General features: G+C 32.4%; 2 protein-coding genes across 2 annotated transcripts; one reads left to right on the forward strand and one right to left on the reverse strand.

Moving 5' to 3' along the window:
* Positions 1-2,088: 2,088 nt before the first annotated feature.
* LOC113381730 lies at positions 2,089-5,580 on the reverse strand. Its single transcript, XM_026620460.1, has 3 exons — positions 4,152-5,580; positions 3,657-4,052; positions 2,089-2,162 (listed from the first exon to the last, which is right to left on the reverse strand). Exons 1-3 carry the CDS (start codon positions 5,578-5,580, stop codon positions 2,089-2,091), a joined length of 1,899 nt encoding a protein of 632 aa, XP_026476245.1.
* A 3,677-nt stretch (positions 5,581-9,257) lies between these two features.
* On the forward strand, positions 9,258-13,178 carry LOC113381731 (toll-like receptor 7). Its single transcript, XM_026620461.1, has one exon. The coding sequence runs from the start codon at positions 9,258-9,260 to the stop codon at positions 13,176-13,178; it is 3,921 nt and encodes a 1,306-aa protein (XP_026476246.1).
* Positions 13,179-14,175: the final 997 nt, after the last annotated feature.

Raw genomic sequence — 14,175 nt, forward strand, 5'->3', positions numbered from 1 at the left:
GAAATAGGACTCTACTGACTAGCAAATTAAATAGCAAGAAAAAATAGGACTCTACTGACGAGCAAATTCCATAAAAATAAAAAATAAAATAAAATACACATAAAAAATAGGACCTTACTTACCTACAAATACAATAGCACTCTTATATTGGACTCTACTGACAAACAAATAAAATAGTACAGTCAAATAGGACTCTACTGACAAGCTAATTACATAGAAATTAAAAATGGGACTCTACTGACGAGCAAGAAAAGTAAGACTCTACTGATGAGCAAATTACATAGAAGTTAAAAACCCTACTGTCGAGCAAATAAAATAGCAAGAAAAATAGGACTCTGCTGACAAACAAATTAAATAGCAAGAAAAATAAGGACAAGCAAATTACATAGAAAATATAAATAGAACCCTACTGACGAGAAAGTTATATAAATACGTAAAAGAGGACTTTACGAATGACCTAATTAAATAAAAAGAAAACTATTCTGATGAATAGTTCGATAAAAATAGTTTGAAGCGCAGAAAGGACTCTACTAAAGAACAAAAAGGACCTTACTTAAGAGCAAAGAGAACTCTAATTAAGATCAAAAGGGACTCTACTGAAGAGCAAAAAGGACTCTACTTAACTTAAGAGCAAAAAAGACTCCACTTAAGAGCATAAAGGACTCCACCGAAGAGCAAAAAAAGACTACTGACAAGTAAATAAAACACCGGTCTTGGAGAAAAAAATGACTCTGCTGACGAGCAAATTGAAAAGCAAAAAGGGCTATACTGATGAGCAAAAAGGACTCTACCGAGAAGCAAAAAAATGAAAAAGTTTAGCGTTGAAATGACTAAATGCAGCAAAAGCAAAAAGAACTCTACTGAATAGCAAAAAGTACTCTACTGAAGAGCAAAAAAATGAAAAAGTTTAGCTTCTAAATGACAAAATGCAAAAAATTTAAAATCAACTAAAAAATAAAATGATGACTCTACTGGCAAGCAAATCAAATAACAAAAACACTTACACCAAAATACTAACAACGACTTACACCAAAATACTAACAACGACTTACACCAAAATACTAACAAACAAAAAAAACGTAGGATCCTAAAAATCCCAACAACACATACCACAACATTATCATCCTATTTTACCAATTTTACCAATGTGCCAATTTTTAAACATGGCGACCCATCTAATAATACTTTTTATTTATTTATTCATTTATTTATTCATAAGCAAGCCGTAATCAATAATAATAGATATTATTTCAGGCTCTTGTCAAGCTTATTCATAGTTAATATTAAAAGGATAGTAATTTTATAATAATCATAGTAGCTGCACGAATTTTGCTTCTGAAAAAAAAGAGCTGAAAAAAGCATTCGAACATTAAATACAATGTTCATCATCAAGTTCATCATATTAAAGTCTATTTGACCACTAGTCAGGCTCAAAATTCTTGCACAAGGTTGAAAGTTATACTCATTTAAAACCGTAAAAACGTTAAATTTTTAAAATAGCAATAAAAAAAAATTTTAAAAAAAATATGGTTGTACAGGCGATCAAATGGTCAGATTACATAGATAAAGGATAAGGATTATGCAAGAAAATAGTTATTGAAATCAAATTGAGAAAATTCACTAATGTCATAAAAAGAACTACTAATTACTAATTACTAATTATATACCCATATCTTTATTATCTAATTTTACTAAAGTTTTTGAAAAAATTGTATTTAAAAAAACTAATTTAATAAACTAATATTACCCGCACCCGGCATTCTGATGAATAGTTCGATAAAAATAGTTTTGTTAAGGCGCGAAGCTTAAATTTTACTTCGACGTCTAACAGGGTGTTGTCGATTTACTTATTCTAACCACTACACTTTAAAATTGTTCTATAACGGAACTGCTGGTGTGATCGGTGATTAAATAAAATAAAATGCGACGTTTGATATTAATAGATTTATTATAAAAAATATGGTGAATATAATCGCAACAGATAGTTGGTGTTTCTATACTGCGCTCTAAACTTATACTGACTAAAAATTATTAAAAAATTTAAATTAACAATATTAGCCCCGCCCGTAAGAGGCGGGTTGCATTAATTTATACATCTAAGGGGGATGATTTCTTAGACTTATTAGATGATTCCTTGAAATTATCTCCAGGCATTTTGCAGACTAATAAATAAAAGTATCGTAATATAGACAGTCCCAGACATATAAATTAAGCTCAAAAATTAAAATATCTTATATCCCTAATGCAATTTGCACTTGATGTGTGAAAGACATGCAGACGACGGTCCGCCTGGCCTGGCGACTGTCCATCGTATCGGAATACGAGACGATGCGTCCCTTACAAAAAAAACAGTTCAGGTTACCTCCATTGGGAATACTTAACATGGCGGCCACCTTGAAATAATCTTAATATTATTTCGAAATATTTAAATTTACATCAAAATCTTACATTCAAATCGAGTTAGTCTAATACATCATATAACAAAGTTTACAATATAATTAATAATTCATATAGACATTAAATAGACACTGCATCTAAGTCTTTGCTTTACATTTAAATCCTGTGTTCGACTAGCGAAAAGAACTAGTAAGGAATAGTAACATCATTATTAAATAATTACACTATTCCACATTTATGAAATAAGATGTTAAAATTGAATGTATTCAATTCATAATCACTACACGATTTTGTTCTCATTGTCAATTGGTAATGCACAGTCACAACACGAATTTTCCCATCTTCAACTGGATGTGTTTCGACAATGCTGCCTACACGCCAATTTAGAGGAGGAAAATTATCTTCGCGAAGTAGAAGCATAGATCCCACCTTTACTGATTGATCTGCACAGCCCGTGCATTATCTTCGATCCTGTAGCTCCGATGCACGCTGTTTATGCCAGCGTTTCCAAAAACGTTGCATCAAACGCTGAAGGTGCTGGTAGAGCCTATTCTCCGGAACGTCAAGTACGTTTAGGTCGGGAATGGTTATAATGGGTTTGTCAAATAGAAAGTGACCAGAGGACAAATGATTGAAATTAATAGGATCGGAGCAAAATGAGGAATTTGACATAATTTCAGTTTGTGACAAATATGTAAAAAATCGTTTAAATATATAAAATGCATTTTCTAAAAATCGAATGGAATGCTTCAAATGCGGCATGCATTTTACATTACAAATAGCACCAAAATGTGGTGATTTGATGAGAACGAAATGCCAATTAATTCCGTAATGTATAATTAAGTAAATTTTCATAAACTTCTTGAAGTTACGTTTGCATAAAATATTGGATGGTGTTTTAATTTCTGACGACGCTCCAATAAATTTTGTGCCGTTGTTATCTGAATTAATGCTAGTAGGTTTTTCTGACGCATAATAAGTCGTCTGAGCATAGCTAAAACCTTCTAACATAAAATTTGATACAATTTTTAACTGAATAGCGCGCGTACTAAAATGAATAAATCGGGATATGAATGCTCTGATTTTTCTAAAGCCTTTAGTACGACGATCTCTCAAAATAATCGGACTTCGGAAGTCCAACCCGCGACTCGCGAACGACAACAGCAAAGTCATGCGGTTTTTCAGTAAATTTTTCATTAACGGAAAGAGGAAAGGATTGACCACGAAGCATGTGAAACAGTTTCGTGTCACCCTTTTACATAAATTTGTATCGCCAATGCGCAAAATGCCATTTTCGGAATGCCTTTTTAATTCTGATTTAGGTTTTATTGGTCTGTGCTTTAAGTTGTTAGACCCTTCAAAACTACTATTAGAAACCGAATTCATTGCAAAATTGCAAATAGTTTCATTAGACGAGTGATGCGATTGAATTGTGCTTGAAATTATCCAACCCAATGCAGTGTTTTGCAAAATCGTGTTAGTTTTGCTCAACTTAATAAAACCCTTTCGTAACAAACTCCAAAATAAACCCGCTCCCAATAACATATCTATCCTACCGCTGATATTATAATCTGGATCAGCTAATTTTATTCCGGGAGGAATTTTAAAATGGTTTGATGAGAACGAAATCGCGGGTATATTACTTGCGATTGAATCTAAAATTAAACACGATATATTGCATGAATATGAGCTTATATTTGATTTTATCTTAACTTCGATTTTGCTATTAATTTTTGATAAAGACTGACTTATACCTGAAACGGACATATTTAACTTCTCCGTTTTTAAGGAAAGTTTCTTTGAAAATTCCTGTGTTATAAAATTTGACTGTGAACCGTTGTCCAACAAGATTCTAGCAGGAACCCATGCGTGGTTTTTATTTAATCCCGAAATGACCGCTGTTGAAAGTAAAACCTGTGATAAATTCACATTACTAACAAATGATGTGCTAGGTATAGATTCAATCAACGGATTTGCTAGCTCTTCACAATGCAATAGTGTATTATGTTTTTCATGGCAAACCACGCAACGAATTAAAACTGAACAATTATCTATTTGATGGTTTGTATTCAAGCAATTTGTACAGATTTTTAACAGCTGTACTTGCGATATTCTTTCATTTACTTTTAATTTTCTAAATTCTTCACATTTAAATAATGGATGACTTTTTTTACATAATACACATTGCAATGCGTTTGAGATCGCATAGGATCTGGTAACTTTATCGCTTTTTAATGAAACTTGTTTATGCGATTCGATAGTTGGTAGCTTTTCATAATAAAGCGATTCAAATACCTGGCACCTATAATCCAGGAACTTTACTAGATCAGAAAATTTTGAAATGTCTGAACCTTTATTGTTGGATAGCTCCCATTCGCGACGAGTTGCTGAATCCACCTTCGTTAATATTAAATACATAATTAATGAGTCCCAATTATTGACAGGCTCACCTAACGCTTCTAAACAACGTAAATTTTTATTGAAGCTATCCACTAAATTTCTTAACATTTTAAAATCTTCTGTCTTTATTTCAGAATGATTGAATAAACTTCTAATGTGGTTATTTATTATTATTTTTTTATTTTCAAACCTATCTCTAAGCAATCCCCAAGCAATCTCATAATTTGCTGACGATGACGGCAGTGAATGTATGACGCTTGCAGCTTCATTTTTTAAGCAAGTTTTTAAATAATAGAATTTTTCGGCATTGCTTAGATTGGTATTATTATGAATTAATGCCGTGAACGAATCATTAAACTGTAACCAATTACTATAGGAACCGTCAAATGTTGGTAATGCGATATTTGGAAGTTTTATATTATTGTTGAAACTTTGACTTTGTTCGCTTCTAATATTATTATTACTTAAATCGGTTTGAGGTATTTTATTTTTTACTTGATTGAAATTATCTGTTAATCGTTTGATGTCATTTAAGACACTAATTAAATCAATGTCGTATAATTTAGTTATTTCCTCCTCGTCGTCTAAGACATTTGCTAAATTATTAATAACATTTACGTAATTTTCCTCCAAAGTGTTCAACTTATTTAAGTATTCTTCTATATCCCTAACATTTAAATCAGACAACGGCCTATTTATTAACTTGTTACATGCATTATCTAACACCATGAACTGCGCTTTTAATCCGCGTTTCTTATTTGTTAATGATTTTACCGATTCCATTTTTTATCACAGACAAAAACTATTAACAAAGGATAATGAAGGGGTATTTGAAGGAAGTACCTGAATTATGCAAGTCGTGCAACCCTCGAACTTGTTTTCTGCCTGTGTATGTTTATCAGCTGGTACGGTTCCTTTGTTTGTATTCACGACGTTTTTACGAATTTTATAATAATTATGTGTTAACTGTATTTAATTTCACTATTTGTTAACATATATTTAATCTGATTATTTGATTTATTTATTTTAATAATTTTATTTATTGTTATTATTACATTTAATAACATGAATTTTTGTTTTTCTTTAATTTGATAATTTGATTTATTATGTTATTTTATTTAATAACTTGAATTTTATTTATTTATTTGTAATATTATTAAATTTAATCACTTTCATTCTATTCATTTGATCTTAATTTAATAATTATTCACTTCAATTTAATAATTTGATATATGATTTTATTTAATTTAATCACTTGAATTATTAAATCACTAATTATTATTTTAGCGGACTGTATGTTGCTGGTTAATTAATTTGCTTGAACGTCCAAAAGATCACTTAAAATTATTAAATTTGTGTCCTTTGGAAAGTAATAAAAGTCCAAATGATAAATATACGGCTCGTTTGGACCAAATGTTAAGGCGCGAAGCTTAAATTTTACTTCGACGTCTAACAGGGTGTTGTCGATTTACTTATTCTAACCACTACACTTTAAAATTGTTCTATAACGGAACTGCTGGTGTGATCGGTGATTAAATAAAATAAAATGCGACGTTTGATATTAATAGATTTATTATAAAAAATATGGTGAATATAATCGCAACAGATAGTTGGTGTTTCTATACTGCGCTCTAAACTTATACTGACTAAAAATTATTAAAAAATTTAAATTAACAATATTAGCCCCGCCCGTAAGAGGCGGGTTGCATTAATTTATACATCTAAGGGGGATGATTTCTTAGACTTATTAGATGATTCCTTGAAATTATCTCCAGGCATTTTGCAGACTAATAAATAAAAGTATCGTAATATAGACAGTCCCAGACATATAAATTAAGCTCAAAAATTAAAATATCTTATATCCCTAATGCAATTTGCACTTGATGTGTGAAAGACATGCAGACGACGGTCCGCCTGGCCTGGCGACTGTCCATCGTATCGGAATACGAGACGATGCGTCCCTTACAAAAAAAACAGTTCAGGTTACCTCCATTGGGAATACTTAACAAGTTTGAAGAGCAGAAAGGACTCTACCAAAGAACAAAAAGGCCCTTACTTAAGAGCAAAGAGAACTCTAATTAAGATCAAAATGGACTCTACTGGAGAGCAAAAAGGAATCTACTTAAAAGCAAAAGGGACTCTACTGAAGAGCAAAAAGGACTCTACTCTAACCCACCCGTCTCGCTCTAACCCGTCACCTATCTTGCTCTCCCGCTCTATCCCTCTCTTGCTCACGCCCTCTCCCCGTCTCTTTCTCTCCGACCACCACCAAACACGCATAGTGCCGTCCCTGTCTGGCGGTCTGCCTGCCACGCCAGTGCCTGGTAAAATGAAATTCAGTCCGCATTCACACTTCACAGGGAGTGGAGGTGCTACTAAAAATTGTGAGACATCAACGAAAATCAATATGCATACATTAACTGGAGCATAGGTTGATATATAAAGTTTTAGAGAGAAGTTTGAAAAAAAAGCAAAAAAATCTGTTGAAGAGCAAAAAGAACTCTACTTGTGAAAGGAGTTTTAGTGAAGACTGTCTTAAAGTTGTGACAAAGTGCAAGTTTTTAGTAACAAAAGTTTGTGTTAATATTGTTAGTACTTGGTGGTTGTCGAAAACTTTGGAAACAATTTTGGATAAACTGATAAAACAACCGGCATCACAAAACTTGAAAAAACTCAAAAAAGTGTGTGCGTCCAGAATTTTGTACTAAAGTTTAGTCCTTGCTAACTAATGTTAGTACAAGTACTATTTTTAGTACTTGGTGGTTGAAAATCGATTCAACAAAATTTGACTTAAAACAATAAAGTAAACTGATAAAACAACCAGGATCATCAGTCAACAAAACTTGGGCAAACTCAAAAAAGTGTGTGGGTCCAGAATTTTGTACTAAATTTCAGTCCTTGCTAACTAAATTTAGCACGAGTACTATTTTTAGTACATCACCTTGAACGGTGGTTGAAAATCGATTATCCACAAAATTTGACTTGAAACAATTTTGTGCAACAAAAGTGAAACTATTTATGCTGATTATATACTAAAATTTAGTTGTGCTTACTAAATTTAGTATTTTCAATACTTGGTGGTCAAAAATAGTACTAGAACTAAAACTTACTCAAGTAAAAATACAAAATTTGTACTAAAATAGTTGTGTCTAACAAAATTTGTACAAACTCAAAAATTAGTGTGTATCCTGTTTTGGTACTAAATTTTGGTTCCTGCTAACTAAATTTAGTATAAAGTACTAGTTTTTTTAGTACTTGAAAAGCCATTAAAACCTGCTTTACCAAAATTTGTACAAACTTATACAGTTTGTGCAAAAAATTTATATAAATTCAAAAATTGGTGTGTGATACTAAAGTTTAGTTTTCGCTAACTAAATTTAGTATTAGTACTAAATTTTTTAGTACTTGGTAGTTAAAAATTGACTAGAACTTGCTTCACTAATTGTTTGTGCTACAAATTTGGTGCAAACTAAAAATCAGTGTGTGTATGCTGTTTTGATACTAAATTTGGGTTCCTGATAACTAAATTTAGTATTAGTACTAAATTTTTTAGTACTTCGTGGTTGAAAAACAATTAGATCCAGTATCGTCAGTGTGTTATGCAAAAAAAAAACTTGGACTAACTATAAAAATTAGTGTTTTTGTCTAGAATTTTGTACGAAAATTTGTGTCAAGAGGACTAAATTTAGTATACAGTACTATTTTTTAGTACTAGTTAATTGAAAGTGAAAAAAATTAGTGTGTGTATCCAGAAATTTGTTTTTTGCAACAAAATTTACCTTAAAGAACTATTTTTGTGTCTACAAATTGCTAGTTGTACAAAAATTTTTGGAAATGTTGGAAAATTAGTGTGTACGTTACTAAATTTTGGTTTTTGTTACTAAATTTAGTACTAAAACTGTCGGACGTCAAAAAAAAGTTGCATCTAGTGCTCGTGATACAAAAATAACAACAAAAAAGTGCTTTTTGCTTCAATTTTTTCATTTTCTCTCAAGTTGTGTCAACGTTCAATTAATCTTGTGGTCACAAAAAATATTCCAGGACTCTAAAAAAGTTTTTTGTCTGATCCTGGAAACAGTTTTTTTACGACCTGCGTGAAATATTATCTTTTGTTCAACAAAAAACAGGTTCAAAAATTAGACAAAAGTGGTAACCAAAAGCTGTAGTTATAAAATAAAACACGAACAAAAAAAAGTTAAAATCAAATAACAACAAATGATCAACAAAAAAGTTTTGGATTTGTTTTTATTTTATTTTCCCAAAGTTTTTTTTTAATTTGTGGTGATGTGGTGAACAAAAGTTGTGTGGTGACTTGTTTTTTGGATACAGTGACACCAGGATTAACCAGGATACTAGATAGTATGATTAATTAAGTATATATTTTACTGTTATTTTATTTAAGTATATATGATTAATTAAGTATATATTTTATATTTAAGTTTTGTTAAATTTTAGACAAAATGGCTACGCCCAAATTTTTTATCCTATTATTTTTTGTGGTACATGGTGTCCATTCTTTGTGTCAATACGAAAAGGATGAGACTACCAAAGTGTTATCCGAAACCCAAATGTCGTGTAAAATCAGGACGTTGGAACGTAGTTCCGAAAACTTTTCAAATTTAGGTGTCACCGTCCAAAAATTAGAAATTTTGACCAAATTCAACGTATCTTGTAACGAGATGTTGCTCTTCGAGAGCAACATCGGGGACGGTTTGTTCCTGATATTCCAGGCTTTAAATGAGTTGAATATAGAAAATTGTAAGTTTTTATTCTTACCTAAATTTGCATTTCACGGTTTGAGCCAACTTAAAAAACTATCAGTGAAATCTAATAACCAACTCTGGGGCGCTAATAAAAACTTGAACATATCCCAAGAGTCGTTCCAGGGTTTGAACGAACTCCAAAGCCTAAACCTGGCAGGTAATAATATAAATTTGTTGCAACAGAATACTTTGTGTCCTTTAAAATCTTTGCAGACCTTAAATTTGACTGATAATCGTATCAAATCTGCAAACGAGTTAGGGTTTTCTGCAGGTGCAGAACGTTGTTCTGGAGGCGAAGAATTGGTGACTTTGGATCTGAGTTACAACAGGTTGGCAAATATTGGTGATTTTTGGCAAATTTCGAAATTAAGGCGTTTGCAACAACTGCACTTGCAACATAATAATATTACAGACGTGTCCAGTGAAAGTTTGATAGGTTTGACTAGTCTAAGGATCCTAAATTTGTCGTTCAACAAACTTGAAAGTTTACCAAATTTCTTGTTATTCAATTCAAGAGAAATCAGGGAGATTCATTTGCAAAACAATTTGTTATTCGAGTTACCCAAAGGTTTGTTTCATCGTTTGGAACAACTTTTGGTGCTTGATTTGAGTTTTAATCAACTGTCCAGCCATCATATTGATGAAAATATTTTTACAGGTTTGATCAGACTTATTGTTTTGAATTTATCCAACAACGCGTTGACACGTATAGACTCCAAAACCTTCAAAGATTTGTTCTTTCTACAAATTTTGGATTTAAAAAACAACTCCATCGGATACGTTGACGAAAACGCTTTCCTACCTATGTACAACTTGCATACCTTAAACTTGGCTGAAAACAGGTTGCACCAAATCGATAACAACTTGTTCAACGGTTTATTTGTTTTAAGCAAACTGACTTTAAATAACAACTTGATCAACTCCATAGACATCAACGCTTTTAAAAATTGCTCGGATTTAAAACAACTCGATTTGAGTTCTAACCAAATCACCAGGATTCCTAAAGCAATCCAGGATTTGCAGATGCTTAAAAGTTTAGACTTGGGCGAAAACTTGATTGAAAATGTTGAGAACGACAGTTTCAAAAATTTAAACCAACTTACAGGTTTGAGGTTAATAGACAATCGTATAGGCAACTTGTCCAAACCAATGTTCCAAAATTTACCAAACTTGCAGGTTTTGAATTTGGCTAAAAACAAAATCCAGCAAATTGATAGGGATACTTTTGATGGTAACCAGAATTTAGAAGCTATACGCCTGGATAAAAATTTTCTAATGGACGTTGATGGTATTTTTTCAAGTCTGTTGAACCTACTGTGGTTGAATTTGTCGGAGAACAATTTGATTTGGTTTGATTACGCTTTTGTACCATTTAACCTAAAGTGGTTGGATATCCACAACAACTATATAGAAGTTTTGGGTAACTACTACAAAATCCAGGACAAGTTGAAACTAAAAACTTTAGATGCTAGTCATAACAGATTGACGGAAATTTCTAACCTGAACATACCTGATAGCGTAGAATTATTGTTTATAAATAATAATTTTATTAGGAAAATCCACGCTAACTGTTTTTACTATAAAAAGTACCTAACCAGGATTGATTTGTACGCGAATGAAATCAAACAAATGGATTTGAATAGTTTGAAGTTGCCTAAGGTTTTGGAAAACTCTGGTGGCAAAACCAACACAGAAATTTACCTAAGTGGTAACCCTTTCCGTTGTGATTGCAGCATGGACTTTTTGCTAAATATAAATAATATTTCCAACAACGATTTGATAACGCACAGGTATCCCAAAATCATGGACTCGGAGAACATTGTGTGCAACGTTGAAAACAATGTAAGAACCAGCAAAACTTTACAACTAAAAACAATGAAATCCTCAAACTTCTTGTGCGAGTACAAGTCCCACTGTTTCGTCTTGTGCCATTGTTGTGACTTTTTTGCTTGCGATTGTGAAATGATATGCCCATCAAACTGCAAATGTCTAAACAATCTCAACTGGTCCACCAATATTGTAGATTGTGGAAGTTCTGCCAATAATGGCACCAGTAGTACAGAGATACCAAAAAATATACCCTTTTACGCAACTGAAATTTATTTGGATGGTAATAATTTCCAGAAACTTGACAACCATGTTTTTATTGGACGCAAAAACTTGCAAAAGTTGTATTTGAACTCGAGCAACGTCGAGGTGATTAGTAATGAAACTTTTGCTGGTTTACTCAACTTGCAAACTTTGGACTTGTCTAATAATAAACTACAAGTGTTTGAGGGTTTTGAATTTGTTAACTTGGACGCGTTAAAAGAACTATATTTACAAAATAATCAGTTAACCCATATTGATAACACGACTTTCAAGGGCTTGACCAGTCTGGAGGTTTTAAGACTGGATGGCAACAAATTAGTCAACTTCGTTGACTTGAACATGAAAACCATGCAAAAAATTTGGCTAGGTTCAAACCAGTATGCATGCTGTTGCAAAAACTTGCAAAAAATCGCTAGTTTTGTCCAAAACAACCTGCTAAAAATCCAAGACTTATCCAATTTACACTGCGTTTCAGATGGCGTCATCCAACGTTTGAACATCGAATCCGACAAAAACGTTTGCTCAGAATTCTACGTCAAAAACAGTGAAATTTTACAAGACTACATCTACTTACTAGCCACTGTACTCATTCTATTCCTTCTAGTAATCTTCAGCATCCTACTATGCTTTGTTTTTAGAAAAAGTTTGAAAATCTGTCTGCACTCCAAATTTGGTGTCACCTTATTCGACCAACCAGAATTCGATAACTTGTTGTACGATGTAATGATTTTGTACAGTGAAAAGGATTTGGAGTATTTGCAGAAGTATGTTTTGGTGAATTTGAAGGATAAGTTTAAGATTTGTTTGTTGCATCGTGATGGACAAGGTACAAGTGTTCAAGAGAATTCTGAGAACTCCAAACGCCTAGTTTTGATTTTAACGCGCAACTTTTTGCAAACTGAGTGGATTAAACCGAATTTGCGCCAGGTTTTTAGAAATTTAGCAATCCAGAAACGTCTGGTAGTATTAAAGGACCAGAAACTACACAGGCATGACCTGGATGAAGACTTCAAACCCTTTTTGAAGACTGCTAAAGATGTGATATCCACTGATGATAAAAACTTTACAAAACGCTTGCTGTACAATTTACCGAAAGTTGGTAAGAATTTGCAGCAGCTGCAAAAACTGGCAGCAACTACTTATACTTTAGAGAATAACACGACAACAGGTGCCATTAGGCAACAGAATTGTGTCAACGTAAACGCCAAGGCTGATATGTACGATTTTGAAAACTACGAAGAAAACAATTACTCGTCTGCGACGACTTGTACGCCTTCTCCAAAATTTGCCAAAAAGAACATGAGGAAGTTCCAGGAAAAGGAAAAACCTTACACGCAACGTCCAAATTCCTCAAATGCCACTGAACACATCTACTCCAGCATAGACTCCGATTATTCCACCTTAGAACGGAGAAATCTACGCCAAAATAACTTCGATCCAAATTTCGGTCAGCATCCTCTAATTTTGGTCAACTGCCTCCGAATTTTGGACAAGTTCCTCCGCCTAATTTTAGGCAAATGGCCCTAGTTGGGTGGGTCAATTCACGCCCAATAGGGCGAATAGTCCTAATAATTTCTTAGATAGGCAGTTCGCCCAATTTTATGAATCAGAATTTTAATCATAGTTTAAGACAGGCCAGTCAGAGGGGCAGGGGCGGTGATAATTCTAGGCATGTCCAGGCTTATCTGGTCTGATTTAAGGATAAAAAATTAGGGAAAGGGAAATTTTTGCCAAGGAAAGTATGGATGGATTGATGGGTACGATGATTGAGCCTAAATTTGTTTTAAACTGGTAAAATAGGTTGTCGAGGAAGCCTAAATATTTTTATGTCTGTAGGTTCGTTTTAGACTTTCAGGATTTAGAGCCAAAATTTCTGGCCAAATCTTTTCGTTCCCCAAAATTTTGGAGTCAACAAGCCTAATTGTTCCTGGTTTTTGTTCAGTTTTGAATCAGTTGATCAGGTTTGTCCAGTTTCATAGATTTTATGACTTAGACATCTTGTAATAGGTTTCAGGATTTAGAAAGATAAATTTAAGCCTAAAATTTTACACTAATCCGAGATCTAGATTCAAGTTTTCGAATAAATGAAACAATTTAAAATAAAAAAAAAATTTATTAAATTAAAAAAAAATATTAGATACATCCTTGATGATATCAATTTTAGTTTTAAAAATAATTAAGCTAAGCCGCGAGTATTTTCTATTTCGAGTAGTTTCAATTAATTAATTTGAAAATCTTAATATTTTTTGTTTGATAAAATGTGATTTCAAAATATTTAAATATCTTCAATTTCCTTGACTTGTCCATTCATCTATAGTTATAGAAAATTTTTCTCCTTTATTTTTCATACAGTTTATTTCATTTATAGTTTCATGTTTCATAGATTTGTAAAAGTTGTAAATAAGTTCCATAACTCTAGAATTATTCTGTGGTAAGCAATTTCGTTTTGTAATGACTCTCTTATAAACGAGCTATTTATTATGCAATTAATTGATAGTCCATCTAATGCAGCGAGCTTTGACAC

This window comes from Ctenocephalides felis, unplaced genomic scaffold (genome assembly GCF_003426905.1).
Source record: "Ctenocephalides felis isolate EL2017-DRISC unplaced genomic scaffold, ASM342690v1 CF-g0.4_SCAFFOLD_03039, whole genome shotgun sequence".
In the NCBI taxonomy this organism is placed as follows: Eukaryota; Metazoa; Arthropoda; class Insecta; order Siphonaptera; family Pulicidae; genus Ctenocephalides; species Ctenocephalides felis.